This window comes from Poecilia reticulata, chromosome 22 (assembly GCF_904066995.2).
Source record: "Poecilia reticulata chromosome 22, P_reticulata-male-v2, whole genome shotgun sequence".
NCBI lineage: Eukaryota > Metazoa > Chordata > Actinopteri > Cyprinodontiformes > Poeciliidae > Poecilia > Poecilia reticulata.
In genome coordinates, this window is record NC_088851.1 from 19594275 (window position 1) to 19611505 (window position 17231).

General features: G+C 39.5%; 1 protein-coding gene across 3 annotated transcripts in view; it reads right to left on the reverse strand.

Moving 5' to 3' along the window:
- Nucleotides 1–742: 742 nt before the first annotated feature.
- Nucleotides 743–17231, reverse strand: part of tmem63c (transmembrane protein 63C) — a 35474-nt gene continuing 18985 nt past the window's right edge. For all 3 annotated transcript variants that reach the window (XM_008400208.3, XM_008400210.3, XM_008400207.3), the window contains exons 5-23: nucleotides 16637–16674; nucleotides 15363–15505; nucleotides 14128–14179; nucleotides 13919–14027; nucleotides 10247–10320; nucleotides 10057–10137; nucleotides 9865–9985; nucleotides 9594–9727; nucleotides 9359–9481; nucleotides 7512–7665; nucleotides 7325–7431; nucleotides 6656–6742; nucleotides 6466–6531; nucleotides 5629–5791; nucleotides 5429–5534; nucleotides 4372–4539; nucleotides 4173–4285; nucleotides 4011–4085; nucleotides 743–3547 (exon numbers count right to left, since the gene is read on the reverse strand). In XM_008400208.3, coding sequence (XP_008398430.1) covers nucleotides 3317–3547; nucleotides 4011–4085; nucleotides 4173–4285; nucleotides 4372–4539; nucleotides 5429–5534; nucleotides 5629–5791; nucleotides 6466–6531; nucleotides 6656–6742; nucleotides 7325–7431; nucleotides 7512–7665; nucleotides 9359–9481; nucleotides 9594–9727; nucleotides 9865–9985; nucleotides 10057–10137; nucleotides 10247–10320; nucleotides 13919–14027; nucleotides 14128–14179; nucleotides 15363–15505; nucleotides 16637–16674 — 2145 coding nt within the window. In that variant the 3' untranslated portion in view covers nucleotides 743–3316. The remainder of the gene's footprint in view (nucleotides 3548–4010; nucleotides 4086–4172; nucleotides 4286–4371; nucleotides 4540–5428; nucleotides 5535–5628; nucleotides 5792–6465; nucleotides 6532–6655; nucleotides 6743–7324; nucleotides 7432–7511; nucleotides 7666–9358; nucleotides 9482–9593; nucleotides 9728–9864; nucleotides 9986–10056; nucleotides 10138–10246; nucleotides 10321–13918; nucleotides 14028–14127; nucleotides 14180–15362; nucleotides 15506–16636; nucleotides 16675–17231) is intronic.

Sequence of the window (17231 nt, forward strand, 5' to 3'; positions counted from 1 at the left end):
ATCAAATATGTAGGAAGTTTCCAACATTTTGCTAGACCTTTTGGTTTTTACATTACATCACTTTATAGTCAAATTTTTTGACAAAGTGGGATTTTATGTGATAGATCAGCACAAAAATCTTGACATTTTTCACAAACAAAATGTAAAATGAAAGTAAAGTAAAATATACAGCAACGGCTAGAAAGGAGTAGTTTACATCCCATGGCAAGACTTGGAAAGTGGATGTCCACAGACGCTCTCCATCCCATCTGACTGGGTTGGTAGAGAAATCCCAAGACTTGCTGCTGCGCCAAAAAGTTATTTGACATAATATTAGGCACTGATACAAAAGCTTGACAGAGTTTTAAAGTTTTTAACTCCCATAAAGGTTTGAAAACCAGAGCTATGCACAACCTTGAGTTGCTCTATCCAAGTCTCACTGAAAGATGTTGACTTTTATGGGTGTAATGTGACAAAACATGAAAACCGTACTTAAGTATAAATACTTTGAGGGTACTTCATCTGAAAAAGACTTTGACTTAAGATGTTAGGATCTCTAAGATAAAAATAAACAAGTATTTATCTGTAAAGATAAATAAAATCAAGAAGACACCATGAAAACATTTCAATAAGTAGTCACTTATTGAAATGGGATTAAGACTGTGCCATCTATCCCAATCTGCATTTTACTGCAGGAATCTGCAATAAAATGTAGATGTTTGCCAGAAAGCCTGTGCAAATGAAACCATAGGACATGGATGGGTTGAAATTTTACTGCTTGTATTTGGAGCATGACACAAAGTAAGTTGTACCACAGGAGTATTGAAGAAACAGGTGTACACAAACAAACTGATCTGAGAGCTTCAGAGGTGGTGAAATCCATTTCTTCTGAAAACCTTTGCATCTGGCATGTGTAAACACAATTTGTAGAAATGGGTAGAATTCAGACATTTCACATGAATAAATTCTCATGGAAATTATTGAGTTTAGCAGTTTTTGCATGAGCATATTCATACAGCATAAAGCAGTTAGGAGCAGAACAGATTGATTTTGTTTTTAAATGTTTCTGTGAAATTCAGCACCATCCACATTTACTGTCGCCCCAGGTTAAAAAGGTGGAAAACAACCTCAAACAAAATAAAGCATGCAGTAGTATGATCTCAGAAGTTTTAGAAAAAATGTAATTTATTTATAATTGGTATTGGTAATATTTCACCACCTGCACTCAAAGCTCCACAAATTTATGCTTGTGATGGTAGACAGAATTGATTATTTTTCCTGGAATGCCTTGCAAACATGTTTTGGACATAATTCTTGATGTGTATGTTGGTAGAATAAAAAATCCTCTGAATAAAATGTTTCAGTTTCATTTAATTTGGATGGATTCTTAGGGGAGATAAGTCTGGGTACTACTGATTTTATTTACAAACAAATGAAGAAAAAAACCTTAAGGTATATATTTTTTCACCAGAATAAGTTTTTTTTGTAATTTCTCAGCGTTTGACTTCAGTAAAAGGCTTTACCTGGGGTGACAATGAATGCAGAAGTTACTGTACGTTTGCTCATTTTGCCTCCAGGAAATAGTCTTGTGCAGAACAACGGCTCTTTTGTGGATAAGAGTTGGTCTAGTTTTCTTGATTGTCAATCGTACAAGGCTGCGTAAAATATGCCAAACCACCTTACTCACTCATAATGAATTAAAGCAATGCAAGGGGCAACAAAAACAAGCAAAAATATATTAACATTTGGATTAAGCTCACCCAAATGCAATTTGTATTTATCCCTTTAAATGCCAGGTGCATCCCTTTAAATTAGAACATTGAAAATTTTAGCTTTAAGTTATTGGTACCAAAAAGTGAAACTCATTCGTTCTATACGCACAAATTCACATAGGGTGAAAAACAAAATGATATCAGTGGAAAGTGTTGTGGTAGGATAAACTGTCGCAAGCAGAAACCTGGACATTGATTGAAATCTGCAGCTCATAAAGTTTGTACTTTATGAGTCACTACACAAAGATGTCTTAAATATTAAATTTTATTCATCAAATTAGATCTAAACCCTTGAAACGTAAAAAGTTTTGGATAATGTATCGATATACTAGTGTTACTGAAATATTAATAACACTTTACTGGAAAAGGTGTGCATAAGACCGACAAGACTGTCAAACATGATACAACACCCGTCAACATGAACGACTCTTCATAAATGTTTATGACTGTTGTCATGAAGCGTCATTCAGTAAATAATGACACTTTTAATGCAAAGCTGACACTTTTAAATGACTTTTAATGCAAATTTTAATGGAGCTTTGCATTAAAAGTGTCATTGTTTATTTATGTAAACATTTACGAAGAGTCATTTTTGTTCATGACAGGTGCTTTGTCATGTTTATGACAGTCTGATGTCAGTTTTATGGTAAGCAAAGTTTTACCAAATAATTTTTTTCATGATATTCAAATTTATTGGGAGGTCACAAAATAAGCAAAAATATATAAATAAACAAACTCTCCCCAAACTCTCTGCGAGAACGTGAAAGCATAAAAAACTACTAGAGTAAGTACACAGTTTAAGCAGAAGAAGTTTTTTTTTTAATTAAGAAGGGAAAGCCAGGTACCCACCACCTTTCAGGATGAAGCTTTTACATGAACAGCACCAAAAATACAGTAGCAAAAATAGCAACCTCATGTTGAGATAAATTACAATAAGCCTTAGGCTGTTTCTGCCTCTACGGCGAGACTGTACATATACTACAGTCCATCTGAGAGCGCCACTCTGCCCTCCGTCTGTCTGCGCTCTCACGGCAGATGGCTTCACAACTCGCTGCCCTCACACTCAGCCTCACAGAGGAAGCACATATCACCCATGGCCGGACCGCTCTGTCAGTCTGCCGGGGCAAGCCTGCTCACACCACCCACTGCGGTGGGAACTTTCAACTCCACTCGTGTTCCAGTTGCACAGCATGGAGCGTGTCTGTCTGATATCATCTCCAAGCCTGCTTCTTTCAACCTTCTTAACATGCAAATGAAACCGTAAGAGACGGAATCATTTATTTATTAATTTTTTTTTAAAGTTATTTGTACATTAGCTTGATCTTAACGTGTGTACAAAGCAGGTTCGGACAAAGTTTTGGCTAGCTGCTTTCTTTTTGAATGCTCCGTTTTAAATAGTTCTGCTTTTGTTTTAGATTCTTTATACCCTCACATAATATCTATCTCGTCTCAGTGTCTGACGCGGTTAAATTAGAGTCCGAGGTCAGTGGTGAAGATGCAGCGTTGAGTAATCTGCGCTCCACCACTACAGGACACATGGGAATTAGTTTAAGTGGGAGCTGCAGTCACTGGTAGCCTGTGGGGCTCTCCATGAGTGGGCTGGAGCAGTAGAGCTCTGCAGGGTCTCTGAGCTCAGTCTCATGACTTTGGGCGTGTTCCTCTTCGGCCTCTGCTCCCGCCACCGGTCCGTGACCTGAACTCTGGGAGCTGGCCATGGCGCCGTAGCCGTGGTGAGCCGGAGAAGGCATCGGAGTTAAAGCCAGCTCCGGTTCCAGCAACACGGATGCAACAAACAGCTGAGGGAGAAAAAAAGATTATGAATATGTGCACAAATTAATTGGTGATTCAAAGGTTGATCTTGGCCTTCATTTCATTTGCAGTGCATCTACATTTTCAGCACACAAAATTAACACATGGCTAAAGTTGAAAATGTCTCATATAGTCAATTTTGCAAAGCGGAATGGCAGATGTAGTTGTAGTAAAAGGTGGTTTTACAAATTTTAAGCACCAAGGGTCAAATATACACACTTAGACTTTCAGCTGTTAAAAAAAAAAGTTTAAACTTTACAACTGTGCCATATTAGTGCCACTAGTGCCATAAAACACACTGATGCTTGTTGTAGTAAATTGTGAAAATGTTTATGGACCATGACTAATTTTTGCAGGGTGTTGACATCTAATGTCTAACATCTGTTGCTGTAATAATTATTTTAAAACATCACATGTCATGTAACATTAAAAACAAATGAAGTGCTCTACACTGGAGGTGGTGGTTGACGTCACTGTGCTTCGGTCTGCATCAGGGAACGTCTCAGCAGCTGGCTGATCAGACATCTGAAAAAAAAAATATAGATATATAAATAAAGGGCTCAAAATACTTCTTATGCAGAAGTTCATAGCTGTCACTAAATCAAGGCAGACCTGGTAGCTTGTTGACTTGTCTGGAGTTTTCCGAAGCCATATACGGAAAAGACAGCAGGCAATACAGCAGATGAGGGATGCTAATGTGAACAAGGTGATGGGATGTATTGGACCTGTCACAGTCCAGAACAAAAACAGGAATTACTTCAATGTACATTAATTATTTGACAGAGAAGTTTAAACTTAAAAAAGAAAGCACCTAATCTGAGAACGGAGAAGAAGAGCAGCCAGAACATGCCGAGGATTGGAGCCACGATGACCTGGCTGGTCGCCGCTCTGTGGATCTTCTGGTTGAGCTTGGTGGGAACGTAAGCGTAGTAGATGTTGTATCGATCGACCATGTGCTTCAAAATGACGTAGAGCAGACCTGGAGGGACAAGTGAAGTGGAATTACACCAGGTTATCTCGTTTTGCAAAAAAACAAAGTGGATGTGGTGCTTCCGTCTTGTTGAAAAAGGAGAATTACGAAATGAACAACTAGCTAAAATTTTACAAGATTCACATTAATTCATATGAGCAAATTTTGACAAAATAAAAAAGAGGCCTGCATGAAGAAAGAAGCATGCACATTGAACTTGAATGTTGCTTAAATAAGGACGTAAATTAGTTTGAACAATTTGTTACATTATATGTTCAACATCCCAACAAAATACAGTAAAATCAGTACATTTTTAGATGAAAAAAAAAAACCCAACAAGGGCTATAAACACTTCAACAAAGTACCATACACTGCAACTTAAATGTTTCTGTGAAGAAAACTTATTCAGTTAGTTTGGGAACCTTTCTAACTCTAGATTTGTCCACATTTCTGTGTCAAATGGCTCATCAAACAATTGAATTTTCCAGATGAGTTTAGAAAGACATCTAGAAAGCCAAGACCAGCGCAAAAGGTAGCCAAAAATGTCTGGTTCCTGGAAAACCAATATTTCTGCACAACCGCTCGGTCTGTGCATTTAACAGTTTTTTAAAAACGGCATGTAAACTTCTGTAACAGCAAAGTTTAGTCTAAAAAAGTAGCTGGAGCGGACAGCAGAAGTAAATAGAGGCTTGGTGAGTTCTGGGCTGACGCAGGAGTGTAGTGGGTGTCTGGCTTGCAGCTCACTGTGTCTGAGTGTCTGGGACTACAGCAGCATATTCACACAGTGTGTGTTGGGGGAGGCCTGCATATACACACTAAGAGGGAGGACGGAGGAACTGAAACTGCTGAGAAAAGAAGGTTAGATGATGATACAAGAGGGTAATTGCATGTCACTCACCAAAGGGCGTAATGATGGGACACGTGATGCTGTAGGTCATGCTGACAGCAAAGATACACATGGTCCAGGCATACTCCAGGCCAAACTGGAACTCGTACGCTTGACTCTGCAGATATAAAAAAGTTGAACTCTGTAGGTTTTATTTGATATCTTTACAATTAAAAGTTCACACTAAAACTTAAAGGAATACTTCTGCTAACCCTCTTCAGGTGTATCCGCTCGGCCTGGGATTTGGCAAAGCAGAGGCGCAGTGCGTACACTGTCAGCGCCGGGATTCGAAGCAACTCCATCGACGTTCCGATAAGACTCGATGTGATGACGTAATTTACAAAGAATGCACCGTTGTCAGGAAGAAACACACACCTATTAAAAAAAAAGATAAATGCTGTTTTAAGACAAAGCCTCACATCACACTGGTTTTACTGGGTTTTTATGTGATAAACCAACAAGGGAGTGTGTAATAATAAAATAGGTAGGAGTCTAAATATTTCCAGGGTCTCTTCACCTTCTAGCATGCTGTCAACCTTAACCATACAACCAGAACTGCACTGGGATGATTCAGATATGAATATGCTCATTCATGTTTTAAAACGGTCAAGTCAAAGTTCAGAGCTAAATTAAATTAAGCATTTATGGCTGGGATTAAAAATTGATGTTCAGAGATGCTGTCCATTCAATCGCACTGATAGCTCAAACTGATTTGGGACTTTTTTTTTTTTAAAGAACCGTCAACTTTAAATGTGTAAAGCTGACATAGTCATACCCCAAAACACTTAAAGGTAACGATGACTCTACAAAGTATCAACTCAGGGAACTGATTATGAATGTAGTTCATAACATTGAAAACCGAGAATCTTTACCCACCATTTCACAATTATTCACTGCCTTGTGCCAGTCAGTCAGACAAAATCCCATGAATGTACTCTCAGGTTTATGGATACAATGTGACAAAATGTAAAAAAATTCAGTGACTGTTGATGCTTTTTGAAGGCACTTCAGTTTATTCTTTAAATTTGAATTTAAAAAAGGAACCTTACTGGAATTTGATCTCCTTCTCATCCATAAAGTTGATGTCAAACAGCCAAGTGAAGAAGAGGTCAAGACTGCAACAAATGCATAAAATCAGGATATCTAGCAGACATGGAAACATCTGATAATAGTGAAAAGATTACTTTCAAGAATATTAATAACTATAAGATAAATTTGTGCCTTTTGTTCCAATTTTACCTGGACAGACCAAGTGAGGGGAGAATGATCACCATGAAGACCAGCAGCAAAAAACACTTGTGCATCGTCACTTGGTTCTCAACCGACCTGAGACATCACACCAGAGTACAGTGAGTCAAAAAAAAAAAATGTATATATATATTTAGAAACGTACATTCAGCTCAATCTATATGTTATAATTCTGTTAGATTCATTCTGCATTTTTTTCCCTCCAGTAAAGAGTTGATTTGCATTCGCTCCTTCACATGTCACGCCTGCACACAAACGTTTGTGTGGGCGGTTATGTAAAGAAATGGTGCTCATAGGTGCAGCATGAAGGTTTTCTCCAGACACGCGGTTGTTCTGCTCTTCTTTCAGCGAGTCCCCGTGCACGGAAAAATAAATGAAAAAAAAAATAAAAAAATGGCGCATGGCGACTACAGTGAATCTCATTGCTCCCTCATGAAGATCTCTATGACAACCTGCCCAGAATAACAGTGCAGGCAAAGTGACAGTGAAAAGGAGGGACAGAGATGGAAAAAAACCAAGAGGGTAAAAGAAAGATAAATAATAAATGAAGGGAGTTGAAAGGACAAGTAGATACAGATGAAGGGCCTATTGGAAGAAGACAAGGAGCAGAATGTCCAATTTAGAAAAGGAGAAAAAGAAAGTTGAGAGCAAGGCAAGTACCTGGTCCAGTGGGACTCGAAGAAGGCAGAGTAATAGACGATGAACGGCAGGAGTACAGAGAACACCCAGAGCAGGAAGGTCGGAAAGAACTGGGTGATGATCGGGCTCTGTGAAGGAGACAAGTGTGGTTATTCAACATGATCCAAGAAGTCTGAAATAAAGCTCTTAAGTACTTTAAAACACGGACCCTCAAACTTTCCACGGGCCGCGTGACGTTGAACTTGTCCATGGTGTTCACAATGATGGCAGGAGTGGTGAAGAAGAAGAGCAGCAGGAAGAGGAGGATGTTGAGGAGGACGCATCGCAGCCACCAGCGAGAGCCGCAGACAGCCAGGTTTTCCCTGGAGATGTAAAGATGTAGAGCGTTTTTTTGAGAGAAAGAGCAGAAATGGTGACTCCGTTCCTAAATAACCAGCATAACTTCAAAGATGTTTTGGAAACACAGCTCAGCACTGGTCCCGTCACATTCACAGACATTATATTTACCACCTCCTTAGATCATCTTCACAACTGTGCATCAAAAAAGACATTTTTCCAAATCCAAAGACTGGCAGTGGAGATGATCGCATTTCAGATGATTCACTTTCCTTTCCCAGAGTCCCAAATATGCCAAAAATGTCAGGCCTGATTATGGGGTAATGTCTCCAAATTGCGTGAGAGAGACACTGAAAATTAGGTGTTAGACTTAAGAACTGTGTTGTTGTGGTTTTCCTTTGAGTGCTCCACTTTCTTCCCACAGTGAGAAGACATGCAGGTTGGATTACTACATCTGCTGTGCTGCGACTGAGTTTATGTCGTGAAGGGTTTATATGGTTTATACTGGGTCAGTCAGAGGATGTTGAGGAGGACGCATCGCATAGGAGATTAAGAAAGATAGGTAGCATAGTTTGATATTAAAAGCAGATTATGCATAAGAATTTACAGAAAAACTCCTAAAATTACATTTTTTTTGTTTGTAATCAAAATCATTTTCTTTTTGGCTTTGTAAGAGCAACAGTGACAAAGCCACACAAAGTGACCTCTGTCATAAAATGGCACGAATTTGTGCAAAATAGAAAAATGGAAGTAATATGATATACATTTTTCAAATTAAAAAAAGTGGGAATGTATCAACTATGTAAAGACTGCAGTTTTTGGAAAATACGACTCAGTTGGATTGAATTTCAACGTTTCAAGTTGTCTTTGTGGAAAGTGAGCCTCCAACCTCCACTCTCAAGTCTCTTGCAGCCTCCAACAGGTTTTCTTACAGGATTGCCCTACATTTAGCTCCATCTATCTACTGAATCATCCTGACCAAGTGGCCTAGGTTTGCTGAAGAAATCTATTAAACCACATTATCATGGTGCCACCAACATCTTTTATGATGGTAATAGTAAAAGATGTTGGTTGAGGTACTGACTTAGTTTTTTGCATGGAGTCTACAGAGTGTAAGTGGGATTTCTTATAGCTTTCTTTCTACTGTGGCTTTTAAATTCAAAGTCAGTTTTATAGAGTTGTCAGGAGATTATCCCACCCGAGTTGTGGATCACTGAAGCATTCTTGGTTACTTCATCTAAAATGGCTAAATTGAGCAGTAAATGGAGGATATCCATGTGGTAAGGTTGCAACTTTCAGATAATGGGTTGAACAGCGTTCTCTAACAGATGTTTAAAGCTTCAGATTTAGCTTTATAACCCAACTCTGCTTTAATTTTCTACACAGCTTTCTCTGTGATTTGTCTGTGGTGTTCCTTTATTCTCGTGAGCCGCGTCTTCACTAAAACACATCTGAGCTCTTTTCTAAAGAGCTGTATTTATAATAACATTGATTTACACACACAGGTGGACTATACCAACCAGTGGAAGGTTGTTTTTTTTATATACAAAAACTCTTCAAGGTTTTTATAAAAAAAACTTCCTCTGATTGAAGTTTTTAAATAAAAACTTCAAGGAAAAGTTTTGTTGGGCCGTCACATAAAATCTCCATAGAATACAAGGAGTTTGTGGTTGCAGCTTGAGGCTTTGTGAAAAACTGTTTTGCATTTCTGATACAGACCAGATGATGTCACTTGGAGCAGGTGCGTAGCTGACGCCCCATCTCTGCGACTGCACCACAGTGGTGATGCTTGACTGCTGGGGTCTGCTGCGGCAACGCACGCGACTGTAGTCCTTCACAATGCTGGAAAACAATTCAAGACTTCATGCTTTACAGCAACGGTAAGGAGAGCCTGAACATCGCAATCTCTCCCCGGTGATGAGAGGAGCTCTGGGTCGTACTGCTGATTACTCACACAGCCGTCATCCTCTCATCTCTGAGAGTCACAAAGGCGATGCCCAGCCTCTTCATGGTGATCCGCTGCTTCTCCGCATTAAACTCATCTGTGCACTTCTCCTCCAATTCGCTGTAGTACTGTTCTGCATCCACCTGCAGAAAATAATACTGCAAACTTCAGAAAGCTTTTTACCACGTTTAGCAGTGCTACTTTTGCATTGCAGTGCCATCCAGTGGTAAAACTCTTCATACGCAATAGTGACTGTACAGTTAATGTTCACCCAACCTACCTTTTCAAAACCACATATGTCGCAACATAATATCTGAGCACAAGGATGTGTCGTGATCATGACCTTCCCATCTTTTTGGGCCTTTGTTGCAAAATACAGCCTGCCTTTCATTGCTTTGCGCCTGCAGGACACACAGAATGTGTTACTCCACTTTCAAGTGATGCCATCTGAGTCGAGGACAGTTGACCGTACCTTTCTAAGTCCAGCTTCATCAGTTTGTGAACATCAAAGCAGAAGCGGATGTCGGTGACTGTGCAGCTGGGGTAGGCCTCGCTGGTGGGTGAAGGTTTAAAATTGATTATTCCTCCTGGAGAGCTAACTGATAAACATAATAAAGGATTTAAGTTGACCTAACAAGAAACTAGAGAAGAAAAATGAGTACTGGAAGTGCTTGGTGATGAGTCCTGGGTCTGAGATCTCTCTGGGAATGGAGGTGATCATCAGCGTCCTGGAACCCTGCAACATAAAACACAAAAACACCCAGTTTAGGTGTTTTGGCGTAAATGTACCATAAATATTATGTTTGGTACAGAGAATTAAAATCCTCCTGCCATACATAAAATCTTCTAAGAGTGTACATTTTTAGATTTAAAGAAAACTATACAAATAGAGCTGTACTGCCAAATAGCATTCATAAACTTATATATTCTTTTCTAATTGAAATTCAAACATTTTTATGACCTTGCTTCATCAACTGTTTAGTTTATGACATGTAATATTAAGGTCTTTGAAAATAATTGTTTCTGAGGAAAAGTTGCCCCTCTCAGCTACCAACTCAAGACTGTTTAAGTTGTGGGTGGATTTTGGGTCATTGTCATTGTGCATGGTCCTGTTCTGCTTCATGCTGGTTTTATTGTTTAGAGATGATCTTGAGTTTTCCTCAAGCACTCTCTGATACCGTGTAGAGATCAAGGCGGAGTATGTGATGGTGAGCTGGTCAGATTCCGCTTCATGCTTCACAGCAGGATCTTAGCTGGTTGCATTTATATGCATCACAGTCAGCTGCGAGATCATCAGGTTTTAGACAGAAAAAACATTTATTCTCAGACTTTGTCAAAGGGAAAACAGAAAAAAACAGAGCCATTAGAAATCATCACTTCTAGCTTTATCTGGATGAAATCACAGCTACTCTTGATGATTTAATGAGTCAAGGAAAACCCATCTGCAAAAATCACCGCTTCTTTTAAAGTGGTTACTTTTTGCTCGTTTAGATAAAACCACTATTTGATCAGTCTATCTGAACATCAACTGCTGGAGAGAATCAACATCTTTCACTTGACATTTCAACCATCGGTGGAAAAACTGGTGAAAACGCTTCCTGAAAGCCTCTGGCACCAACTCATACGCTCTCAAAATGGCAACTTTCATTTTGCTGTATGACAAACTATCCTTAGCAAATAATACAGCACAAGTTTATTGAGCCTGTTAGTTTAGATCATGTGTCAAACTCAAGGCCCGCGGGCCAAATCCGGTCACATACATAGAACTTCAAGACAGCATGTATGTGCTTAAATATTAAATGTTATTTTGCATAAAATCAAATAAGTTTTTATTTGCATACTAATCACATGAATGTGAAAATATTGAAATTATTTAAGTTTAAGATGCACTCATTGAATACCAGAGAAAGCCAAAAATATTTTAACAGTTTGCCAAGTAGTTTTATCCACACAACTGGCAGAAAGCATTTAAGGACATTCATGATCCAGATGTGGAAATGAAAATGAATGCGACACCCCCTGTTTAGATTGAAGTACAGCCTTCACATCCTGTGGCTAGTTTAATGCCATTCCAATTCATTCAAAAACTCCAAAATAACTTTCAACTTCTATCTCACGGAACACTGGAACTAACGAGACGTGTTTACCGACGTCAAACATTCCCTCTAAGGTTGCCAAACCTTCATTTAAGGAAGAGGAACTGAAGATTTTATTACTTCTGGTTCACAAAGTTTTATAGTTGTTTTAGCTTCAAGCTGCTTGAACTCCAACTTTCTTCAGAACTGGAATTCCCGTTCTTTTTCTTCTGTCTCCAAGTGAAATCGGTCTAATCTTAGCTTTAACCGAGAACCCAATGATGACTCCACAGAGAACGGATCGTAACGTGACAGAGTGACCGGTTAACCCTCCTCTTTCACACTCCAGGCTGGAGTTTTACTCTCAACCACAGGTTCATCTGCCCTCCCCGAGGCAGGCACAGAGGGATCTCCATCCTCTGCATGAATCCAAGATCTTTCCTCAATATCAGGGTAAATAAAGACCACCTTGTGACAACAAATGTTCAGCAACAATAGTTCATGCTCAAATCCGTTTTCCTGCATTCATCCAGCTTGCCACAAACTCATTTAGGTCAAAGGATGCTTTGTTTACTTGAACCAGAAAACAATGGTTTTACAGAGCCACAATAACCAACGTGCATTGTGATGAGTCAGCCAAAATTAAAAAAAAGAAAGGAGACCACACGGACCAATCTGAACATAGGACTGTTGGATCCAGTGAGCCCCCTGTATCCTACCACACCAACAACCACCTTACCTCAGAAAACAAAAAAGGACACAAAGCAAACTGGATTACTCATCCCACCACAACACTTTTCATTCAAAAGATCCCGGACGAGCCCCCACTTGTAACTTCTTCAGATGCTGTCCAGCAGATGAGGGAATGTAACAATAAGCAATGTTTTGGGATGAATAAAAAGGCAGAAGGAATGTAGCAAGGAATGTAGTTTAGTAATAAAAATAAATGACTTGAGCTTCTTGAAATGAGAAACAGGTCAACACCCTTACTCCTCAAACTAGAGTAAAATCAGTTTCAACAATATTCATAGAACATAAGTGAAACCACTAAACCAAACAAAGGCTGCCTCTGAACAAAAAAGGAGCAATCATCTCAGCACGAACAGAAATGCAACTTTCCTATCAAAAGGAGAAGATAGAAACATCTTCTTAAAAAGAGTAGACAAGCACAATACACACTCCTTCCTGGTCACCAACAAGATCTCCCCACCATGGAGCAACATAAAAAAACAAAAAAAAAAACAAACAGGAGGTGCTTGGTAAAATCAAACCCTGAAAGGGTTTAGAAATCTATGAAGCAGGCTCATGTTGGAGCTGGATCTGACCCCCTCTGCAGTTTTCTCGCAGCTTAAAGGTGACCCATCCTGCTTTATTGAACAGGTTTGGACAAAATCATTCCTCGATAATGAGATTTTAGTCGGAACAGTTCCGCTGATTTTGATCTCATTTCACAATGGGCTGTTTTGGGCCCTCTTGTCACTTTATATCCAAATCAGATGCTGGTCATGACCGCCAAGTCAATGTCTACACTCGCACATGAAAATGGCTGCAAACAGATGCACAATAACACATGTACAACTAGATGTCTCTACCTGCAACATGCAAACTTCAGACAGAAAATTTCACCCTGTAAGAAGCAGTGACCGCCTTTTTGTGATGACACCAACAGCTGTTTGCATGCCATCATTCGATAAAGGGCAAGATGGACCACTTATTAGTGCAGTGGTGCCCAAAGTCAGTCCTGGAGGGCCGGCATCCTGCATGTTTTAGTTCCCTCCCTGGTTTATCGCAGCTGGATCAAATGATGGCTCATTAGAAGAACATTGACAAGCTGAAAAGGTTGTTACTACCACCAGGGAGAGAACTAAAACATGCAGGGTGCCGGCCCTCGAGGATCGACTTTGGGCACCACTGAATTAGTGAATGAAGGGGAGAGTGAGAAAAGAAAATTTGAAGTAAAAAAAATAACTAATTCTTGATTTTGTTTTTTCTTGACATCGATTGTTCCTGTAATCTCTATTTTGAGTGTAAATTTTATTCCAAATATATCCTGAGAAATATACATAATAACTACGTTAGGCTAATTTTAAAACAATATAAAACTAAATGTTTTATGAAGGTACATAACATAAGTTAACATCTCAGATTACATTGAAAACAATCTAAGGCTATGTTTTCCATTTAATTAGGTGCAAAATACAAATGAATGCACAGAAGGAAAGTGTTTTTCTTGTAGGGATTGATGTGATGCTGACAGACCTTTTCATCCTCTCCGTGTTCCAGCCTGGCAGAGTGGTGAGCCATGGACAGCAGAGTGATGATAAAGTACACCAGAGCAAAGACGCTGTGCAGCCAAAGAAAGCTGTCCCTTTGAAGCACACAAATAACACAACAGTTACAGACACACTTTTCAATACCTCTGGTTTGTTTCATGAGTTGTGATGTCATCCATGTTGTCTCGCACTTACTTTGCGCTAACATTAGCAAGTGTTGTTCTTCCAAAATCTTCGGGACCGTCTCCTGTAGACATAATGCCACATGACATACATTTCAATTTTGTCATAGCTTAAAAGGAAAATCCCACCACTCTTGTCTGGAGGGCGAGGCGCAATTAAAGCAAACTCATGTTCAGTTATATGAATTTTACACAATGTCCTCACATGTCAGCCATGTCTGGTTTAATTTGGGCCAGCCTTTGTTTGCCATTGCTATGGCAGCCTGCATTAGGTTTATTTAACAGAGGGTGACGCATCAGTCCATAAGATGACAGCTAGGAGAAACCAGCTCAGTTCCCCACAGAACCCATAAAAAGGTCCCTGCCTTCATCCTGTTGTGCATCCTACAAAATAAACACACAGCTGCCAGAAAGGATTTCTGTTGCCATTTAGCAGCTGGTTATACGCTTCAGCCTGCTCCTAACACCTGCCTGTGTGGACCAGTAGGAAATTAAGCCGTTTCTATTCTGGCCTTGGTTGCCTTCTCACCAGTATGTCAACAACCTTCTATTATATATAGAGGAGGATCTTTATTTTAAGTTTTAATCCTCACTTTAACTTTTACACATTTTGTCCTGTTACAACCACAAGCTTACATGTATTTTACTGGGATTTTATGTGATAAGACACAAAATAGCCTCCCAATTCTGAAGAGGAAAGAAGTAGATACATGGTTATCAAATTTTTACAAATACAAATCTGAGAAGTGTGACCTGCATTTTCATTCAATCTTCTGAGTCAGCCATGTCACTGCAATTATGTCTTAGGGGTAAGTTACATGTAGAAACTGAAATTTATGCTAATAAAATGATAACATTAGTCAAGTTTGATTGAGAGAAGCTTTCAGCAACAATTTTGCCAAAGAAAGTTGAATTTAGGTTTGAACTTCGACTAGGTCATTCTAATACATGAATATACTCATGTATTAGAATCAATCAGAATCTGCCCATTGCTGCTCTAGCTATACGTTTAGAGTACTTTTGCAGTTAAAAAGTAACCTCTCCACCCTTTGTTTCAAGTCTTTTTTTCCATCCTCTTTCAGGTTTTTCTCTAGGGTTACCCTGCATTTAACTTGATCCACCTTCCCATTAATTCTGACCAGCTGTTGAAGAATTTCCCACTGCTGCTAGGTCAATGTTTTATGGTGGGAATGGTGCGTTTAGGGTGATGTACAGCGTTCCTTGCATAATTGCCTAAAAGCATTGTACCCTGGAGGTTCCCGGAGAAGTTGACCGGCAGGATTACAGCCAAGGAGAGCAGGGAAACCACCGTCATGAGCAGTATTATGTGGCGCTGGAAGGACAGGTATGTGACTGCGTCGATGCCGCATTTGCTGCGGATCTCCTCATCCCTGCACACACAAAATATATGGATGAAACTCCTATCCAAAATATACACTCTTCAGAACTGAAAGTAAGTTCTTGAAACCGTTTCTGAGTTAACAAATATGAAGTTCTCACATGGCCAAATTCATGACTTAAGGATAAAAACAAACAAACAAAAAAAAACATAATTCGTTTGCAGTCCAGGTTTGACAAGTGAGATTTGCTTTTCAGCTCAATCTAAGGTTTTGGTCTGATAGGCAAACATGACCTGTAAGCACAGGTGAAGAATATTTGTTTTATTTCTTTAAGATTGACACATTTCACAGACAAATAAAATACAAACGTTTCTTAGTCATCGTCCAGATATTTGCATTTGTCGTAATTCGGTATTATTATAAGACCACAAACATCCAACAACTCAGAAAACAATCAACCTGCATTAAAAACAAAAAAATAAAAATAATCAAGAAACAACCTGTTTTATGGTTTGCATTTAAAAATATCCAGCTATTTTGTTTGCTTCAATAAAATCTTGGATGTTGTAGTCTTATTATTTGAGCAGATACAATAAATGTCACACAATGTTTTACATTTAACAAGAAAAAAGGGCCTGCAAGTGCTTTTTATTTGACTATCTCTGACCTCCGGACAAAAACAACAACAGTTGAATCTAAATTTAGTGCTCGACAAACATGAAATCTGCAGCTTCAAAGTCAATATGAGTGAAACATTGGTTGTAATGTTAAAGCTAAAAGATGGAGATTCCTGGGCAGGAAGTTCAGGAAGATGAGGTAAGCAGTGTGTTCTGGTTTGAATGCAGCCCACACATTGTGAACTTTCAGGGTGGGTTTGCTTTTCCCTGGAGATCCCTGGGTGAGCCGCTGACATGCGAGCTAAAAACAGCAGCACCCAAACGCCACCACAATACTATGGAAACCATGGATACCATTAAAAGAACCATTTTACAGGCTAAAACAGCCATGTGCAGTCAGCCTTGAGTTAATGCAAACATCCAGCAGAAAGCCACATAAACCCAGCCAGGGTTACTGAGCTGCTAAAAGAGCTGCAACCTAGACTTTACGTTGGATGGTGACACCAGCTGAGATTAGAGGGGGATGAAAAAATATTTCACAGCAAACTTCAGTGCGTTGACTTACTTCATATGGTAAAGAGATGAAAGCCATGAGCAGAAGCCCTGGAATGAGAAGAGAATAACAAAACAGATGATAAAAAAAACACGCTACATGTGGCAACATGCGGGGACTGCATGAGGTCTGCAGGGTGACACGGAGATTTAATGGGTCTAGGCTGGCGCTGTAATCAGTTTACTGCCGCCTCGGCTCTGTGTGGGCACAGGCCTCTGACTCCTGTCTGATTCTTCGACTTACAGTGTTATAAACAGGCAGGGAGTGACTTCAGTCTGTCACACAGGTGTCACGGGGAGTCATAGACAGTTCGGCTGAGTCACGATCCAAACAGTTGGGGCCGCGCCATCTTGGGCAAACCGGGCCTCATTATGAAAAACTCAGCATGCAGCAGTTTTCAGGCTTGAAAATAGATTCAGCAAATTAACAGTGACACATTGGTTTACTGTAAATAAACCTGTGTGAGACTGGTTGTCTGTGCAGTATCTTTAGTATTGGTAATGATAGTATTTCTTAAAAATATTGTGCAGGGTGATGATGGCTGGACTCCACCAGTCTCCCCCTCATTCTATCACTTTTGTTTACCCTAATTATAGTTTTACTGACT